Source organism: Amblyomma maculatum, chromosome 4 (assembly GCF_055883805.1).
Source record: "Amblyomma maculatum isolate TAMU_Amacu chromosome 4, ASM5588380v1, whole genome shotgun sequence".
NCBI lineage: Eukaryota > Metazoa > Arthropoda > Arachnida > Ixodida > Ixodidae > Amblyomma > Amblyomma maculatum.
In genome coordinates this window covers 33,049,431-33,069,645 of record NC_139347.1, presented here as the reverse complement: position 1 = coordinate 33,069,645, position 20,215 = coordinate 33,049,431, and the positions used below count along the sequence as shown (strand labels likewise).

General features: G+C 47.4%; 1 protein-coding gene across 3 annotated transcripts in view; it reads left to right on the top strand.

The window, feature by feature from the left end:
* LOC146190648 (uncharacterized) overlaps window positions 1-15,728 on the top strand; it is a 273,402-nt gene extending 257,674 nt beyond the window's left edge. For all 3 annotated transcript variants that reach the window (XM_084601026.1, XM_084601027.1, XM_084601024.1), the window contains 2 exons: window positions 8,588-8,936; window positions 9,705-15,728. In XM_084601026.1, the coding sequence (XP_084457152.1) occupies window positions 8,588-8,936; window positions 9,705-10,349 (994 nt within the window). In that variant the 3' untranslated portion in view covers window positions 10,350-15,728. The remainder of the gene's footprint in view (window positions 1-8,587; window positions 8,937-9,704) is intronic.
* The last annotated feature ends 4,487 nt before the right edge of the window (window positions 15,729-20,215 follow it).

Genomic DNA, 20,215 nt, shown 5'->3' with positions numbered 1-20,215 from the left:
TCCTCGATTTCATCCGTTCTCTCAGCGCTGAAAAGTTGATGTAGCCAGCGGTGTATATGATTTTGACTCGGCTTATAATAAGATACAGTGGCTGCATGCTGTACGTCGCTAATGACACCTTTACGTAGAGCCCACAAATGATGTATTGCGGCGACCCACTGCTTCGGTAAGGCGTAATGGAGAGCGGTATAGCGGGCAATGGCACTTCAAACAGCAAAAGCGGCTACAGGGACGCCGAGCAGCCCGTCACGTAAAGTCGCAACGCGCTACGAACAGAAGCGGGCGAAAACCAGAGTACGCTCAACAGCGTGACCCTGACCTATTGCACTGTGGTGCTACCACCGTCTCACCGTTTACTAATCCCCACAGCATGTACTACGCATTTCCTGCAGCCCATTAGATGCTAACACTGTAATTTTGCGAAGAGGTAGTTAAATTTAATTTAGATGCCGCAGTTCTTTAGATATGTATCATGCAACGTAGAACACGTCGCCGGAAGTAGTGATACCGGAAGTAACGTCACGGGACGTCATAAGTGAAAGCTTAATTTAATTAATTACATGTCTCCATCCCAATATATAGGATATTCATATGAGGTTGGTAAGATTGGGATGGAGCGCGTTTGGAGGGTACTCACAGATTGTGACTAGCAGCTTACCGGAATCGCTCAAGAGGAAAGTATATAACACTTTAATCTTGAACGAAACGAAGAAACAGCTCAAACAGATGGGGAACGTGTAGAAAGGCGAGACAGTCGCATGAGCTGTGCCTGTCTGACAGACACAGCTCATGTGTCAGACTCGCCTTTCTACACGTCCCGTCTGTTTACAGGCACAGCTCATGCGTGTGCCTCGCCTTTCTGCATGTCCTGTCTGTTTGAGCTGTTTCTTCCTTTTGCTAAACATGAACCAACCAGTGCGACAAAGCCCTCTTCTTGACTTGCATCTTACCGGTGCCCACCTAGGGGGCTGAAACGTGGAGGCAACGAAAATATTTCTACCTAAGTTAAGGTCAACGTAGATAACTATGGAACGGAAAATGGTAGTGGTAACATTAAGAGATAGGAAGCGTGCGTAGTGGGTCAGAGAAATAACTCGAGTTAGAGACATTAATTCTATTGAAAATCAAGAACAAGAACTAGGGCAGCGCATGTTTTGCGAACCGATGGCCGAAGAGGGTGACAAATTGGATACCGAGGAAGAAACGTGTAGCAGGGGGCGACAGAAAGTTAGGTGGGTGGATGAGGTTAAGAAGTTCGCAGGGGTCAAGTGGATGCAGAGGAATATGGGAGAAGCCTTCGCCCTGCAGTGGGTATAGTCCGGCTGATGGTGATGATGAAGATTAATTGTAAGTATAAAGGGGGTGAGAATGTAGTAGGTCTTATTTATAGAGCCCATAAAGATTGGATATCCCATCATGACTCGCTCTACATCCATCGTGTTTCGGTCACAGTTGTCGAGTCACCGAAGTGGCGAGTGGGACAACGGCATGCACAACATATTCAAGAGAAGTTTATTGAACAGACGGACTAGACATTTTCTGGCTAGACATAAAGCTCAACAAAGTAAAGACCTTCTTGCTAGCGATTCTGGCTACTTTGACATCAGAAAAAAAAAAAAAAAGAGCGATTTCGTAGCATCGAGAACTGTTTCTCAACATTTTATTTGCTTGTTTGTTTGACATGCTTCGGGCATTCAATTTCGTACGCTTCTGGAGCCATTTTTTTATCGCACTGACTGTCGCCACAAAGCCTCTATAGTTTGCGAGGATTTCTCCACATACACCAATACATCCATGCGTTCGCCGCCCACGGATAATATATATATATATATATATATATATATATATATATATATATATATATATATATATATATATATATATATATATATATATATATATATATATATATATATATATATATATATATATATATATATATATGCGGCCTGCATGTCTTGGTATGACGCTGTCTTGCGAGCGTTGCTAAATCATGCCGGTTGTGTCGTAAGGCCACCGCTAAGGCCAGCACAGCAGTGAGACAGTCCAGCTCAAATGAAAGAGAGAAAAAAGCTTCGATGGGCTTTGCCAACAAGGCCTGCATTGTCTCACCACTGCACCTCTCTCGAGCTTCGAGCTAAACTTCAAAGTTCTTAACTCGGCAGCGTTGCGACAGCCGAGCAGCACTTTGAAAAAAAAGAAAAAAAAAACGGAATTAAAAGAACTTAAAAGCTTAAATGGCAATGCGAAGCGATAAAAAAAAAATCATTCGAGAGTGTCGACGTATAGGTTGCGCAAGCGAGAAGGCGTAGCCTCATTGCAGAATTTGTTTTCGTTCCTGTCAGAAATACCGCGCGCGTCCAAGGTTTCATTCATGATTCGAAGCGTGCAACGCAGTCTTCGCGCTCTGCGCTGTGCATAGTTTATTTCAGTTACGCGCTTGCAAAACAAGACGGTGCTTGGTCAACATGATTTATGACGTGCTGCTTTGACGTCAAACGGTGCCGCAGCCCAACCTTTGAAGTTAAACAGGACAGAATGCGACAGCTTGCTGTTAGATGTCGTTGACTTAGGGGTGTAGTGTGATGTTTAACGTTTGCTTGTCTCGCAATGTGGTACATTGTTTGATTTTCGGCGCCAGTACTGAGAAAAACAGGCTTGTGCAGCCGTCTAGTTTCTCCACTAGATGTCGTCATTTCCGAAAAAAAAAAAAAAAAGAACAGTTCAGACCCTAACTGTTCTGGCAAAGGCTTTCTGAGAACTCTTGTTATTCTCGCGCATGTGGCATGCGTACGCTTGTTTGGAACACGCAACCTAGTACAAAGGGCTCACGTCCATGACCCCCTTTTTTTTTCTTTTTTTTTTTTTTTCAAACAGAGAAGAGCAGTATGAGCTGTCCAAAACTATAGGCAGTTTCCCAACAGAGACGTTTGAGGGCTAATGCGGTACTTTTGCTCTCTTACAGCGTTGAGATTTTTCACACTGTCGAAGTTAAAAGTTACGAACATATTTCATGCGCAAGCTATGAACTAAAGGGCCCAGAAGATTCCGCTACCGGAGAAACAGGTTTACATACCTTCGCTTCGCTTTCAAGTTTGGACAACGTAACAAAACTTCTGTTGAAAAACGCAGTAAAACGCAGCGCAGTAAACAGAAGACAAAGGAAAGAGAGCCGCAGCACTGTGTTTGACGCCTCTTTTCTTTGGACCTTTGCTTTCTTTTTCTTTTTTTTTTTCTCGCGCTGGTTTGTCTTTCCACGAAACGACAAACACGCGCTATTAGTTTTCAATTAGTATGGGACGAAGCTTACAGCATGAAGGTTTCCCTCCTCTGTGCCCATGTACACCCTTGAAACCTGTGTAAAACCAGGATGGGGTACAGTTGTGTCAGTATGTCGCAGTGATACTCCGTTCGATGAACGATCTCTTTTTGGGGATATTCAAGGGATAAACTTTTATGAAAAGGGATTTTTTACCAAGTGTAAAAAAAATATTCAACTTTTCAAGTTTTCAAGCTGATGCACGGGGAAAGAACCCGAAACAGCGAATAATGCGTATGACAGAAGGTAATTATGGTTATAGAGCTTATTCACGTGACGTCATTGCAACATTACTGGCAACCATGGCAAGCACAACGCAACATTGGAGAGGGGGAAAGAAAGTGAGCGAGAGAGGGCCTACGGCTAATCATGACACGGCGTCGGTGAAATCCGAGCTCTGGTTGGCCGGCGTCTCAATTGTCCGACAAATGAACGGCGCGCAGCAGGGAGCAGGCCGGTAGATCGGCGCCGGCGCGTCGTAAACATTATTTCGTCTACTTTTAGTTTCGAACCTGCCAACGTTATGGCGTCTCCGCAGTACAGGGTTGCCACAACTGCCGCCAGCTAAACCTGATAGTGAATAGGGTCTATAGCATGACACACTACTGATAAGCGGGAAGCTCCCGCCAATCTTTCTGAATCTACACTAGCAGGTCATCAGATCACAGCAGGTCAGCAGATCCAGCTCTTGAATAGGTCAGTTTCGACGCAGACGCTGGCAACGTTAATTCTTTCACCGAGTAAAATAAAACGGTACGGGCGATCTTACGATGTTATTTGAGAAACCTGAGGTTAGGAGCATTATTGTTGTGGATTTCTTTTTTGCATTGATCGCCTTCCCATTGCGTCACTAAATTTGACTCAACCTTCACTTTTTTCGTTCTACTGCTGCGAGTGCTTCTAAGGGACGTGGGCTTATGGAGCTTCTTAAGTAGGTGAGAGATGCGCTTTTACCAGCGGGTGCTTGGAAGAAGGTGCAAATCCGTTTCGATAGGAATAGAAATAGAGAACGGAGGGTCTTTTCGCTGGCGCACAGACAGTACACAACTTTTTCGTCAAATAGGATCCTACTGCGAAAGCAATAAACACACACACACACACACACACACACACACACACACACACACACACACACACACACACACACGCACACGCACACGCACACACACACACGCACACACACACACACACACACACACACACACACACACACACACACACACACACACACACACACACACACACACACACACACACACACACACACACACACGAAAGCTCTCTGCGCCTCTCCCTTAATCGGGAATAGGTGTATGCATGCGTGCAACTACCGGTTAGCGTTACAGATGAAATGATGACAGGGCAAATGAATTTCAGGGTTCGCGTCTGGCTACAGCCTCGTTCTTAAATGCCGCAACTCAAATGCCGCAAGGAATTTGCGAGCCTTGTTCCAAGCTGCAGGACAGAGCGTAGACTTCATCGCTCTGCGTGATGGATTCGCTTACCACGGGACTAGAGAAACCTTTGTTGATGAATGCGCTGATCCAGGGACAGCGCAGCATGTAGGCACTGGTAGGTGACCCCTGAAAGTTCGTTTTGGTTCGCCTTCGCGTTCTCCCTCCGGCGCGCAGACAGTGGGGCCTAAAAGCATACAAACTTAAAAGCAAAGCAGGGCAACACTTATTGTCAGCATTCATCGACCGAAACTAAATGTCCATGAATACATGGTTATGACCGCCATGGTTTCAGTTCTTTTTTTTTTTTTTCTAAAATAAGCAGTATGTGCGCCAGGAAAAGCAGCATGACGTTACGAACAATAAACTGCATTTGCCACAGCAGTATGCGTGCTCCCAACGAATTCCTTATTATTGTATTTCTTCTCACTCGCATCTTTTCGTCACTGGCAAGCACTCCTGAAGCCCACACAAAGTCCGCCCTAACATGGAGCATTATGACGTAACAGGCTGCGCCGCCTACACCTCTTCTTGAATATTGCTCATCTTGCGTCAATCGGCGTCGGTCTACTTCTTGGCACGCGATGGCGTGCTCACTCGCTTCTAGTTTTCACCAAGCCGGCATCACAACATCTTCCTCCACTCTTGTTTCTCTCTACCCTCGCCCCACCCCTAAGCATTCGGCTTCACCGTTGTAGCTGCTCTTTCGGGCCTTGCACGGTATACGTGATGCTCACGCTACACTCAGCCCGTTGTGGGAAGACAAACCGTGACGAGACAGATCGAGGACGGTCCGCGCTCGTCCCAGAAAGGAGGGTGCATGTGCGGGAACCTTAAGCTATACTGAAAGAGTCCTGGCCGCCCATAGTTGCGGACCTTCATTATGCAGCCGAGTACTTCGTTTGGGCGAGGCATTCATGAGAAATCATATAGCTAGCCAAGAACTAGGGTTGCAGCATCTGTCACGCAAGTTCCGATTGGCTGCAGGGGTTCGAGTATTTCTAATCGTCTTGAATGTGGGTTTCTAGCGCGCCGAATGGCTTTTCTTTCTTGTTTATTTGTTTTATGCTAAAAATATAAGGGAGAGCAGTTGTTAGATTACCATAACTCGCGGCATCAATACTAGCGTAGCTGCTATAACTGCAAAAGTATTTGTTGGGCGAGTTGGTGTTTTTGATGATCCATAACTACAGCGCAAACGACAGGACAGGTCTCCCTACTTCATCTCTGTCCTGTCGTTTGCGCTGTAGTTATGGGTGCTATAACTACGCATTTTCTGCTCGATGTAAGTTTTCAAAGGGATCAAAATCGTGCGATTTTTCAGATATGCGTCAATAATGGTCAGCTGGCTAGCGCACCGCGAACGATGCGGGCCGTTTATCTCGCGTGTGTGTGACGAGCAACACGCAACGCGCGGATGATCCACGCAACGCCGAATATAGGCGCGCCCTGAGTGGAGTCCTTGCGTGCTCCGGGATGGACGTCGGCCTCTGGGCCGAGCCGAGGACAGCCTGGGTGCAAATTTCTATAAAGGGCGTGGGAAGGGCCTTGCCGCGCCAATCGTGGGCGGGATGAGATTCGCGCGCTCACAGCTGGCGTCCGTTCTCGTGCGCACACAGTGAGTGGCGTGCTATTGCGTGAAAGGGTGTGAACGTCCTCTGGACGACCTCGCCGAGATTTAAATAAGGATCGTCGGCGGCACGCCCTGCATTTGCGCTGCCCGGAAGAGAATTTCGGTGATATGCTCCCTGGAGCAACCTCTATAAATAGCTGCCTTCCTTGGAAGCGCCGTACAGGGGATGAATCGGGTCAAAGTTTTGGTGGGAGTTAGCGTGACGCGTGGAAAGATAGTGCACTTGACGTGACCAGGTGTGAGTATTTTGTTCTCATTTTTCATACTAGAATGCCTGAGGAGTATCTCTCGGGCGCTCGTGATTATAAGGTCCTTGGTTTTGTTCATTAAGGATGGTTGGGGGTCGTTTGTAAACTGCGGATCTCACTGCGTTCACATCTACATTTGCGCAACCGCCCTTTTAACTGCTTGCTCAGAGACAGCTCTCAAATCCTTGTGTTTCATGAAGGTGCCAGAGACTAACAAGGTGGAGGTGTAGTTTTTGTCATTATTTCCCACCTTCTTTTCTTTTCAGTCTTCTGTCCCCGCAGTGCCGTATGTAACAGAAATCGCTAAACTGATCAGCTTTCTGTCCTTTCCCAAGTAACCGCTGCCTGCCATTGTTGTTAGTCGTGCACACAGATATTGTCCACAAACCGTGCGTCCTGTTTTGGGCACACGACTGAATGCAATTGTTTTTTTACTATGACTAGCTTACGTGGTTTATCGCACCATCTATTTATCTGCTTTTTCTTTTTCTTTTTTCTTCTTTATGTTCAGTGGACTTCGTACAGATCCTTCACAGACGTCCACCGAGTCTGCTGAAAAAAAAAAAAAAATTAAGCATTCCGCACATTTATTATCATACCCCAAGCGAGCCAAATTATCAAATACGCGTATTTAATAATTTTTTTTTCGGGTAACGGCTGTTCATGAAGACAGAAAGAATATGACCTAAATATTACGTCGTCTTGCGTTTTTTAGTAATCATGTCGTCGTGGTCTGTTTTGTTTCGTTGAAGGTTACAGTTTACGCAGTCGACATAGCTCTCCGACCGCTAGCAATGGTGGTCGCAACGGTCACACTGCAGTTTTTGCACTATATGTTTGTTAAAAACTGGCCAGGTTGACGATACGAACAGTTTGGACCGTGTACAGCTCACGCAGAGTTCAGTATCTCAACTCGCCCTTTAACGCGGAACCCAGAAGAGCAGTCAATGTCACTTCGCCTACCTGTATTTCAATTTCACTGTGTTTATGCGAGCCTTCATGTCACACAACCTACGCGTTTATTAGTAACAAAGTGTTAACAATTAACTCCAAGTTTGACTGGACCGTTGGTGCGCACTATGTGCAGCATAATCCCTCGTTCGTTCTTTTCTGCCGGTTCAGTATGTCAAATCTAGAAGACCAATAAGAGCAATCAGAACGTTGTCTCTGCACGTTACAAGTAGAGTTTTGACCTTTGGGTTTTAGGATAATAAACAATTGCGCCTAATTCAATTTTCAATACTCGGTTTTAACCAAAACAATTTCAATGCTTTTGGATTGCAAGACATAGCTAGATGGTTGTTGAGTACTAGTTAGAATCTATTAAATTTGAAAATGAAAACAGGAAGCTACCGGTGTGATGTGAGGCTACTATTGTTGGATAGGCACCGCAATTGTGCTCGTTCGAATAAATTGCTCCGGTAGCCTACATTCCTCGCCAAAGCAGGGAGCATCGGCTCTTATCATTATTTGTGCATTATATCGTCGGCTTACAACAGCTAATCGGTTAGTTACCAACTGCAACTAGAACGTTGAACCGTAACTAAGCATGCACAAATGAAGGGCAGATTTGCCATCAAAACGAATACTACTTGGTGCCCAGTCCTCTCAAGGATCAAAGCAATGCTGTAAACTTAGCTGTGAACCTACTTCTTAGAAGGTAATTTCGACTCGAGGTTTTGTCTGTCATCTGTGTTTTCAACTTTAAATTTTTTTTTAGTATAGCGCTACTACCAGTACTACAGTATACAATACTACTATCTTTATGTTCACTGCCGGTAAATTAACTGCTTGTTTTTATAGACGATGAAAATTCTTTTTACGTGCTTAGCTCCAATTCTGATGTTAACTGTTGGTAAATAAACTATTTAATGCGAACAGGAACGCCGAGTTACTCACCTCAATGCGCCTTTGTGGCTTCCTTCGAGCGCAGGCAGGCGCTGCTCCTGCAGCACACCCTGACCTCGTCGGAGGCGCAGTCCCCGTCGTCGTCGGTGCGTACCTCGACCTCGTGCGAGCTGCGGTCGCTGGGCGAGCGCACCCCTACGCCCAGCCTGACGCGCCGGGCGCAGAGGATGTCGGTGGCCACCGAGGCCAGCGACAGCGGCAGCCTGGCGCCGCCGCACCCGCCGCTGGTCGCTACGGGCAGCGTGGACTACGACACGCGCTCAGTGCCCTGGTCGGCCCCGCTCGGACCCCGGCCCACGGGCTCCTACAGCTCGCTCATATCGCTCGGCCAGCGCTCGCTCGGAGCGCACAGGCCCTCGCCTCGGTCCCTGCAGGTAGGCACCCTTGCACCCACAGCATGCCCCTGGGGGCTCACCCTCTGCAATGACATCTTTTTATGCCTTGAACTTAGTATCCAAAACCTCGATCCAAAGCAGCGTTTAAGTCTCTCCCTCTTGCTGACAAAGTGATGCAGTGGCACTGCGGATAGGCTTAATTCCTCGCTAACGGCACTTTGTCGACCGCAGAGACAGCAGTGGTGCCTAAATGTAATCTTAGATGGCAACGGAGTTCATCCAAGGGCAGAGGTGCGAATGAGTTAGTTCTAAGCGTTTTGATCACAGTGCGAAAACGACATGAACACGAGAAAAGGACGCACGCGACTCTTTCGGAATTTATCTGACATTGGGTCGGTTACACAAACTGAAACATTAGAGGACAAATTTTAGCATAACTTTTTGAATCACTTTGCCTATAGGGACAGATTTGCATATGATGCAGCAGCCGTCAAGATTAATGGATAATGCAACGTTTATAACCGCCTGCTGTGGCAGTGCCCTGACGTAAAGAGGGTCACCCACTCTTGGGGGAACATTCGAATGTGTGGCCTGTCTTTTTAGAACGCCAATGCATAAGGCCGCGCATTGAAGCTAAGTGGCAGACCGCCCCATGTACCACCTCCAAGTCTGCACCAGTTGGCTTCATTGTGCGGACTGCTCAGGTGCAGTGGCGCTCCGACCTGTTAACACACACTATAGCTGTAACAAAAATTTTGTATGCAATCATGCTTAAATGCCACATTTTTCCGTCCTCGCATTTGCCAGGTGTCCCCGGCCTTGGCCCAGCGGTCCTTGTACGCGCAGCACGTGCTCAACTCGCCCGAGGTGGCCAACGGCCGAAACGGAGGCCCCCGGTGTGTCATGGGCGGCGCTACCGCGTCAGCCACCCTCGAGTTCGCCTACATCCGTCCCGACTCGCCGGTCACCCTTACGGGTCCCCGGCGGAGCACACTCGACAGCGGCCACTGCCAACGATCCCAGTCGTCCTGCTTCGGTGCCAACCCGTTCCTGCAGCTGGGAGAGCCGCTGCCGCAGCAGCACAAGCTCCTCCAGCAGCAGCAACGGCACCACCGTAACCACAAGCACCAGCAGCAGAACCACCACCACAACCAGCAGCAGCATCACCAGCCGGCACCGCCTTTCGCCCTACACGACCTGCGGTCCGCGCTGCCGGGCGGCGAGGACGAGGCGAGGCCGTCGTCCATCTACGGCCAGCCCTCGCTCACGGTGGTCGGCGATCGGGCCGCGTACTCGGTGCAGCCACCCGACGTGGTGCCCAACCACGGCCGGCCGTCTGCCTCCAAGCTTATGAAGCGGGCCGTCAGGGCGTACACACACTCCAAGTCGGACTCGTCGTTTGTGCTCAAGCAGAGCCCGTCGCAGCTGCAGGGACATTTGGCCGTGACCTGATGGCTGAGCGCCGCCGTGTTCCTTCTTTGCTCTGGTCCCGCCGCCGTACTCCTGCGCGCTGATCGGCTACAAGCCTCTGGAGTTGGGCTGCGGCGATGTGACTCTGCGTTTTGTCGGGGCTCGTAGCCTGGAGTACTGTGATGGCTACGCTGTGGTGACACTTTGGGGCTGGCGCTGACTACGCAGCGAGTGATGACCAGTTCTCTGTGACGCACGTATCTAAGACGTCCCGTTGTTCTGACCTGCCTCTGTCTGCATCGCCCCCCTCCACCTTTGTATTCCGTCGTTTTCTTCCTTTATACACCAATGCTGCGTGGTGTACAAACTGTTATATTTTATGATTGCGCTAGGTTCGGCTGGCAGCCAGAAACTTTTGCGCATTGGGACAGACTGTCACCCCCACACATTAGAACGGTGGTTATGACGAATGCGTTACATTTTGTATTTGAGAGTCGTGATTGCCTCCGCCTCGTTTTCGCATATACCGAAACTTGTTTCGTCGATTGACGACTCTTTTTCCAGCGACGAGTGTGCTAGACGAAGTAACTAAGCAAAAAACTAGGGCACCGCTGTGCGGGGCGATCGTAGATAGACGTATAGCTACCGACCGTCTCTCTCAGCCTATTCTTTGTTTTATATTCGCGATGCGAAGTTTGTGAACCGAGTTTTTGTGACTGACCTTTCGTAAACAGTCTTTGTGATAAGAACTCTAGCGAACAAGCTTTTTCTTCACAGAACGAGCGTTCTTTTCTACATCTTTTTCAATTACGTTTCGCGAAGCGGCAAACCAAAACGCTTAATGACGCGCTTTTTAGACCTTACTGCTCCTGACATGCCTGTCAGTAACGAATTAATTGTACAGGAGGCCCGAACGACACGGGTAGCCAACGAGGAGGCTCAAAAACGCCGTGACATGGTACGAGCCGTTTAATATATTTATATTGCGCTAACTGCAGTCGTCTTTTTTTTTTTTTTTCTATTTGGTGTTGAGAAAGCTTCTCTTCTGCGTTATGCGAGTGTGTCCTTCAGTTCATGGCGGGTTCGGTCAAAAGACGTACTTTAGATACTTACAGAAACCGGTTCCCCTGCCAAGCTGTCACTGTACATGCCCTGCACCGCCTTCTGACCGCATTGCGCGCTCCGCAGGCATTATCTTCCAGTTTTTATCCTAGACGGATCTCATCAGAAGTGTGAGACGAAGCACGTAGCTGCTGCTTTTACATTTTTGTTTTCTCTCGGCGGTCGCGATCGCACGCGAACGAATGCACGACCTGATGGAAGCATGTACCGATGAAAGAAAAAGAGAAAGCGAGGAAGTTACTGCAGCGCGTGGTTTTTGCCTTTATATTAATAGTACACGACGCGGAGGTGGCGCCCTCTTCCTACGCGTTCGATGTTTGGCTTAGTGTCGATCTTTCAAAGCACGCCCTCGATGTAGGAAGAATGTCGGTATAGAATGAATCTCGAAGTGGTTTACACCGCCGCTTTTGACAGTACTTTTGTTTTTGTTAATTCCTCCCTCCAGCCGGGTGTCTGCTTTGTCGACACGCTTCTCTCTCGCAGTTCTGCGTAGCATCCCGCTAAAGTCCCTCAAGCACTCCCGTCTCGTTTTCAAGCTCTCCTAGATGTCCAACACCGACCCTTACGACTCCACTGTGATATGTATTTTCTATTGTGCGTGTGAGTGTTCCGTGTGTGACCCGTCTGTGAGAACCGTGTAGACAAGAGCGCTGCGCTAAGTTTGCCTCGTAACCAGCTCCTCCGTTATGTTCTTGTTGCTGCTGTTTGATAAACAAACTTAGATGTCCCTTCGAGACAAGCTACCAGACAGAACACACACGAACACACAAACACGCGCTTGTCAGAGCGACACGACAAAGAAAGGCTGGACTGACGATGCACGACACTGCGTGTAGACATGTAACTGCCACTTTCGCGTCTCGTTGAGATGTATCTCTTCTCTCTTTGTGCGTGTACTCTTGAACAGGCGTGAGTGTACAAAGTATAGTGTAGTGCGCACCTCTGTACCGCTTAGCCACGATGCTGTTCACTTATAGTGCGACCACGCTGAGCACTTATACCAGGTACACCGTGCGCGGAGGATTGCGCACCTTTATACTGGGGCGGTAACCATTTACAGCAGAAGGTGTGTTTAGATTTTGCTGGCACTGTGTGTGTTCCGTTTTGGCAGTTCCAAGCAGGGGTTCTCAAACGAAGCGCACCAGCTAGCTCAGGCTGCTGGTTTTCTGGCATGTGAATTCATCCACCCTTCGTCCATGAGAGGGGAGCTCAGCTTGGCTTTTGAAGCTGGACATGAATTTGACAGCGCTGTGTTTAGACTAAATGTATTCGCTCTTCAATGTATTAAACGATTTACTGCTGGGAGCTGCTAAACCGGAGCACGGACCTTGGAGAATAGTGTTCGCTCGTTGTCTCTCCTCACGAGATTTGCGCTGACGCTCAGTAGACTCTCTATAGACAATCTATTGAAAGCCGTAGAGTGTCTGCCGAGTGCCAGCACAGGCTCCTACGAGGGTTGGTTGGTATGCTGGCGACGTGTCTTTGGTGTATACGGGCAGCACAGTGGTAGTGCAGCCCGTCTCCCACTGCCAAGACCTGAAAGGTGCACCCGTTGAGAGCTGGACAGCGGAAAATGCTTTTTCCCTCGATCTCGACTGCCGGACTACGCTGCCTATGCTCGACTCCAGACACTGGATAGTTGTGACATTATGACGCCACAACCCTAAACAGGAGCCAAAAGCTCGTCCCTAACGCTTCGCTGGTGACAAACTGAGTCTTAAAAGTATTTTGAATTAAATCACTCTCCCTTTCTCCAACCTTCTTTTTACAGGCTGTCCGTAGACGATGTATTGATGTGAGCGATCGCGTGACAGGTTTGTCAGACGGCGCTGCATATAGGCTGGGAGCCTGCGCTGCAAATATGCTGCAACCTGCCCTTGTAACGGTATCGTGTCGAAAAGTTTGTTCTTTCTCAGTGTCAGTACTGTGTGAAGCTCGACAGGATGGACATAAATTTGAATGTTCTGGGTGACCTAGAGGAGTAGACACTGTTTTATACTCTTCGTGTCTTTGAGCAAGGTATCCCATCGTTGAATGCGATAGGCAGGAGAGGTTAATGACATCTCGAAGCATTTCCGACCTACGTGACATGCTTAATGTGTGAGATAATCATTTAGTCAGCTTGATTTATGAAAGTAAAAGGAGAGAGGAAAGAAGTATACGCGGCACCTGTCTCTTCTGGCAGGTTGCCTCTGTTAGCCGAGAGTGGTTCGTTGAGCAACATTTGGTTTTCTTTTGCTCATACACACGGAAAGTGTGCATGTCTTGTACGTAGAGACTTGAGCGTTGTGATCGCGAGCCCATATATGAAAGCAAGCACAAAAAGCGTTCTGTCAACATTCGCTTTAGTGTCAGGACATGTCCAGGCTGTTCATGTAACTTTGAATTACTTCCTGTAAATGATACGTTTCAGAATGTTTGCTCAATTCCACCGAGTGCACACCTTTACGAATCCTAGGTCACGCTTGCAGCTTTGTTTTCTTTCTTTTTTTTTTTTTCGAGACGAACAACTTGTCTTCGCTGTTTCGTCAGTTCAGCCTGTAATTGATTTCTCCAACAACGCTTATCGCCGACATCGCAAGACGAGCACATTGACTGCGTTCCTTAATGCATGTTCATATTTCTTAGAAAACAAATACAACTGAAAGTAACGAAAATAAAATTTTGCACCAGGCCGTTATTTGTACAAAAGAAGAAGCCGTAGCGCAGAGATGACCACCTGCGTTTTTAACACAAAACATGTATACTTTAGTTCGTATTTTGTTTGTTCTTACCGTTTCCCTTATAATTTATGAAGCGCCCTACGAAAGGAGGCGCAAAAATTTCTAGATAGCAGGACGTCGCGTCTGCAGATATTTTTATGCGAGACGTGGTTAAGTGTAGAGAGCTGCTCTACATAAAGAAATAAAAAAAAAGAAAGTTGGCACTATGACTGAGTTCCTAGATATAGAAAGAGTACGACGCATGAGCATTGTTCTGCCTGGTTTTGTTCTCTTGGTTTGCCTGTCTTTAGTTGGTGCTCATGCCGAGGCAGAACTGTTACGCGCCACACTCCTAAAGTGAAAGAAGAATGGAGCGACAATAGTCAAAACTGAGTTGTGCTCATGATGGTGTTTGTACGTCCTACACAGCGTGGGTGGGTGTGCATTCGAGTGGACCCGCACACCTGATGGGTTAAGAAGTCACGGCGCGTGGTAGTTCCGTGCACGAATATATATACATACATGTCAGACGTAAAGAGAATGGCATGTGAAAATGCCTGCATGTCGCAGAGCATCAAAAAGAAACGCAATATATAGAGTACAACGTAAAAAGATATTTTGACGATGCGCCTGAACGGGCCAACTATTATCGAGGAAACCAACGAACGTGGAGACATGCTGTATCATAGTGCACCGAGCACGAACTTGCTTTCCTGGTCGAAGTGACGAAGGCGTGCTTCGCTAAAAGATGAAGGGACGTTGCAACGGTTTCCAAATTTCTAGAGGGATTTTACATTGTTTCGTCCCGTCGACGGTAACCTGTAAAACTGAGAAATATAATTACACATTCTTTATTTTCTCGCATTTTTGCTGCGCTGGACGGTTGTGTTTTTCCTTTGATTATATCTTCTATCTTTCCTCATATTTGGCTGGTTTCCCCGCAGGAGGAGAATACACGCAGATACGCAGATCTGTCTATAGTTCTAGTCATTCAAGAGCATGGATGCGTGTGTACGTGTTTATTATTTTTTCTCACTTTCTCTCTCTCCTCCAGTTCCTATAAATAAACCCCGGGGATGTGCATCCAGCTGGGTATAATTTAAGCGAACAAAGATTATAATGATAAAAATAATAAGGAGATTTGAATACGGCAACAGAGAAGGGCTTTTTGTCTGTGGAGGTATTTATGTAGCCCGTGTCGAACGCAATATGTCGCTTCTGACATTTTTCCTCTCTCACTCACTCCTTTCCCTCTTTTTTTCTCTCGCACTTTTTTCTTTTCATCTTCCAATTCCAGCTGCGGAAGAGTGAGGCCTGTCCGTCTTTCTCGCTCTTCTGACATTGGTGTCGCCGGCTGTTCTCTTGCGGGTGGGGAGAATGGAGCACATGGTGCCTCTCGACGAAAATTCGGGTTCGGGTTTCTTGTGTCCGTGCGTGTGCCTTTACTTTGCTTCGTTTTTTCTTACCGGATTGTACGCGGCCACATAAAAAGACATGCCCATATCTGTCTTGTTCTTTTCTCGGCTCTTCTTTTTCTACCTTCGATTTACTTCGAGTATATTTACATGACCTTGAATAAAGACATGCATACTGCGAAGCAACGTGTTTCTGTCCGACTGGCCACGCCTGTGAGTACAGCTCACCCGGCTCAACTGAGAGACAGACTCTGTCGGGAAAGGTAAGCATTTCGCTAAACTCGGCTAAAGTCGATGCCGCGGGTCCACTTTTTATACTCATCATCCGTGTGATTTTTGACCTATAGGTTCAAGCTGCTTTTCTCCGCAGCACTGTAGGCATCAAGCATTATCTGTCAGTTCTCAATATCACGCTGTTTGTCTGGATGACCTGTAGGTAGGTCGGTAGAGTAGAATGAGGTCTAAGAGGAAGTCCTATGTTGCAACAATAACGCGCATTTCTTCGCATTGGTTCCTAAAGCCGCAAGCATATTCAATATAATTCGGCATATGTGCGATATACAGTCGACAGCCTGTCCACTCAAATTGCCTTATCAGTTAGCTATTGCAGTATCGGCGAGTTCTCGTAGAGTATAGGTTTCCCTGCGATAAGCAGCTTTTCACTAATGGTCAGATAACAGAGCAGAGAAAATTAAGATTCACTACAAGTTCAGCCGCAGCCTAAAAAAAAAAAAAAAAAAAAAACACACATGACGGGCGGTTTAACTTGGTTAGGTAAAATGCAAATTATGCGCGCTAGCACTTCGGTTTCTGGTCGCAAATACTCACTAGCGTATATAGAAAAAGCACGGTTTAACGAAGTTCAGGGGAGCCACGATCAATTCCATTAAATCGGGAGATTCGGTAAATTAAGATGTGCATTTTTCGATCATTTGGTTTGATAAATTAGATTATGCTATGTAACGACAACCAGAAAGCTGCAGCGGCACCATTTTGGCAAAACGCAACTGCTCCGAAAATGAAACCTCGGCCCGGGCAAACAACCCACCACTAGCGCGTATGGAAAACAACAAAATGTTTTTACCTCAACAAAACGAGCCCGAAGAGATACAATTTGTTTCCCAGAAAAGACGTCGATCGGTGATCTTTTTCTTTCGTTCGCTTTGTGAGCAACGACCCCATGCTGATTCTTCTAAGGTTTGAAGTGTGTCCAACATGGCTTTCGACCCCTCCATAGAGTGGAGAGCTGGCCCGTTGATACGTATTGGTAAGGACTAAAACCAGCGCAAAGAAGCAGACAAAGAGAGAAGCATTGTGTTGTGTGCTTCTCTCTTTGTCTGCGTTTTTCCGCTGGTTTTAATCCTTTCGCCCCCTCGTGTGTTCCGGTAAACCACCGCAGCAGAAAGGGCAGCCACCACATTATCCGCCATTAGTGAGTTCAGTTTAAAATGATAAATGTCGTTTTTCACAGCACAGTTTGGCAAAAGCGGGACGAAGGCACCTGGCTCGGTAAATCGGAATCAGGAAATTTGTTTCGTTATTTAGAGTTAACCAAAGCATTTCATCCCATGGGCGTCTGAGGGGGAATGGGGATACCTTCGTTAAATCTGGAGTTTCTTTAAATCGAGTTTGGCTGTGTTTCCAATCTACCACGTTATGTGAGGACACCCTACCATCGATCTCGATCTGACTCGAAAGGAATCGAAGTGTCCTGGTGGATTCGATCCTAGTCTCAAAAAAGTCCTGCCCAAATTGAAAGCGCCCGCCAGTTCAGCGATGACGTGTGGTCTTGCGATGTCACAGAAGCCGCCAACAAATCAGTGCCCGGTCAGGTCACCTACCAACTACCACCTGCCAAAGGAATGCCCGAGAGGAGGACCGCACAAACAAACAAGCAAAATGCGGTATCTGGGGTCTTAGTGCCATCTCATGCACTAGATAAGGATGCACATCATATGAAGTGCTCCCGGGGACTTGGAGGGGACAGGAGCATTCGAGTAAGTTTTTATGTTGATATTGTGAGCCTTCTGTGGACCTTCTTTCATTTGTACATGCCATCATCATCTGGGTTCGTGATCGGATTAAAACGCTAGACAAGGCTTCGCTGTCCTTGCCGCTACGACCTCGCCGTCTTGACCTAGCCTTCTTCCACAAGTGGTGGAGGTGAGAATTGATCCCCTTGCTGTTTTGTGCCCTGCCTCTCGCTGGAGCTGTCCTTGCCGCTACGACCTATTATATATTGTCACGGTACTGGTGACAGCGTCGTAGACAATAGGCCAGGCAACTAACCTTGCGCTGGAATGTGCTCTTTATTTCGCTACCTTGCGTCCGAACCCAAGAAATAGGCGGCAGTAGCAACTCGCGCGTTAAGCGGTCGTGGAGGGTAAGAAAAAATGTCCATCGATCCAGGCTGAGCTCAGTTTAATGCTGTCAAGGAATCTTCAAGATTAGACGCCAAAAGCAACTGCGACAATCTGGGATGATGTGAAAACACTTGCGCCCTTCTGAGATCCATTCGAGATTAGTCGCGTGGCGCTGCGCAAGAGTTCGCGGTAATGTCCATATGTAAGTGTTTTAGGGGAGTAAAACGGAATGAACTACAACGGCTAAGCTAAACTAGCACGAATTATTCTGAACATGTAATGACCTGAGCGGACCGTTACCTTGTATTTGGCGCTCTTTGGCCTTAAATGCCCCTGCGCCATTGAAACTCACTCTTAGGCCCAAAATGCTTTTGCGCCATTAAAACCCACCGTCATCATCATCATCATCATCATAGTTCTGAACAGTGGAAGAAAGACCAGTGCTTCGCCGCTGCGCCCGCACTGCGGCGAGATGGCGCACACTAGTGGCCGCCATCTTGCCGCAGCGCGGGCACCCCGGCGAAGCACTGGTCTTTCTTTCACCGTGGCTTTGAACGCGAGGATTGGCATCGTTTCAGAGGCTCAGTTCCCTCTTACGTTCGCGGTATACTCCTGAAAATGTACTGGCTTGAGCTGACCGTTGCCTTGTATTTGGCGCTCTTTAGAATAAAAAGCCCTTGTGCCATTAAAACTCACCGTCATCATCATCATACTACTGAACATAGCTTCCTATATTATTAATGCACGGTCTTTCACAGGCGCCGAAATGAAATGATGTCAATCTTCGCGTTGGAAGCCACGGTGGAAGAAAGACCATGGTGCTTCGCCGGCGCGCTCGCGCTGCGGCAAAATGGCGGCCACTAGTGTGCACCGCTGGTGGCAACGTCCTTTCCGCCCATTCTGCTATCATTCCTATACGATGCAGAGGCACGCGCGCTGAAATTTCGCACCCTCTTGCAGCATAGATATATACCTGTTATTTCAACGTTTGACTCAAAATATTTTGGAGCTTTTATGGCGCTTGCTTCTGCAGCAGGTGTGCCGGAAGGTACTGAGGAACTGAACCGCTGTCCTGCCTTGAAGCGGGGGTTGTTACAGAGTTAAGGTGTGGCCAAACAGAGGCACGACAAATACGGTAACGTGTTGCTATGCTAACGTTGCCAGGCTTGCATATTCCATATTTATCCCATGGTCGTAGTTATACCATACTTGCCATGTCAGCCTTGGGGCAGTGCTAAAGGTGTTTATTATCGTATTTGCTGGTCATTACGGCGCTCATGTGGCCGCGGAGCGCCTCTGCAGGCAACCATGGCGCGATGCACAACATTACGGTCGCATTGCGCTTCGAGGATATATCTGCCTCACGAGGGAGACAATCTTGTTATCCGGTATAAAAATGACCTCCGTGCGCACCCCGAGGCGTGGAGGAAGTGAGGAGGCTCCTGTAAGCGCCTTTAGCACACCGATGTTGGATACTATGCAATATAATAAATGTTTAAAAATTTGGAATATAGAATAATTTGTGGAATAGAGATAACAAGGGAGCTAGATCTTTGTAAAGCCCACAAAAGTGCAGTTCTTTCAGCTATAATGGCTGAGAAAGACTGGTACGACTTAATGATCCAGATACTAAGGCACAGTCATCAGGATGGCCATCTCCCCAGCGGGTAAGAAAGAAAATTTAAGACGCGCAAGGCAGCCAAAATCTCATGGGAGGTTTCTAGAAAATGCTAGAACATTTGACAGGGCTCGCAAGATTCAAACTTAAAGGAATCTTAGGGAAGATATTCGAAAAATAGAAAAATAAAAGACTAAAATCGGTCAAGTTAAACAGTGCGCGCCCTCGCACATAATCTCAGACTTTCGAGGGGATTGAAGAAATGTGCTATAGCCAGGTATCGCACCCGTTGTGCGGCCCATATCTGGCACCGTGCGGTCTCTATTAATTCGTTCCTTAAAAAAAAAAAAAAAAAAAAAAGGTGACAGATTTGACGACGCACAGGAAGCACGGAAAGCAAAATTTTTAACCTTCGTTGCGTTCGCGTGCACCCTGCGAAGCGTCGTCGGATGCCCTCAAACAACGTTTCGAGGGCTTTGATTTAGATGGCGTTCTTTTTCTTCCTTCAAAGCAAGTTTCTATTTTGGAAAAGTACCGAGGTACCGTACTTGGCACCATCGTATGCCCCGTCACCTGACGCTGTGGAGAAGCCTGAAAGCTATCGCAGTTTTAATCAACGATCATGTCACCTTTTCAAATGTTAGCCCCAAAGACTTTTGCAAGCTTTGCCTGCAATTTGCGCATATGT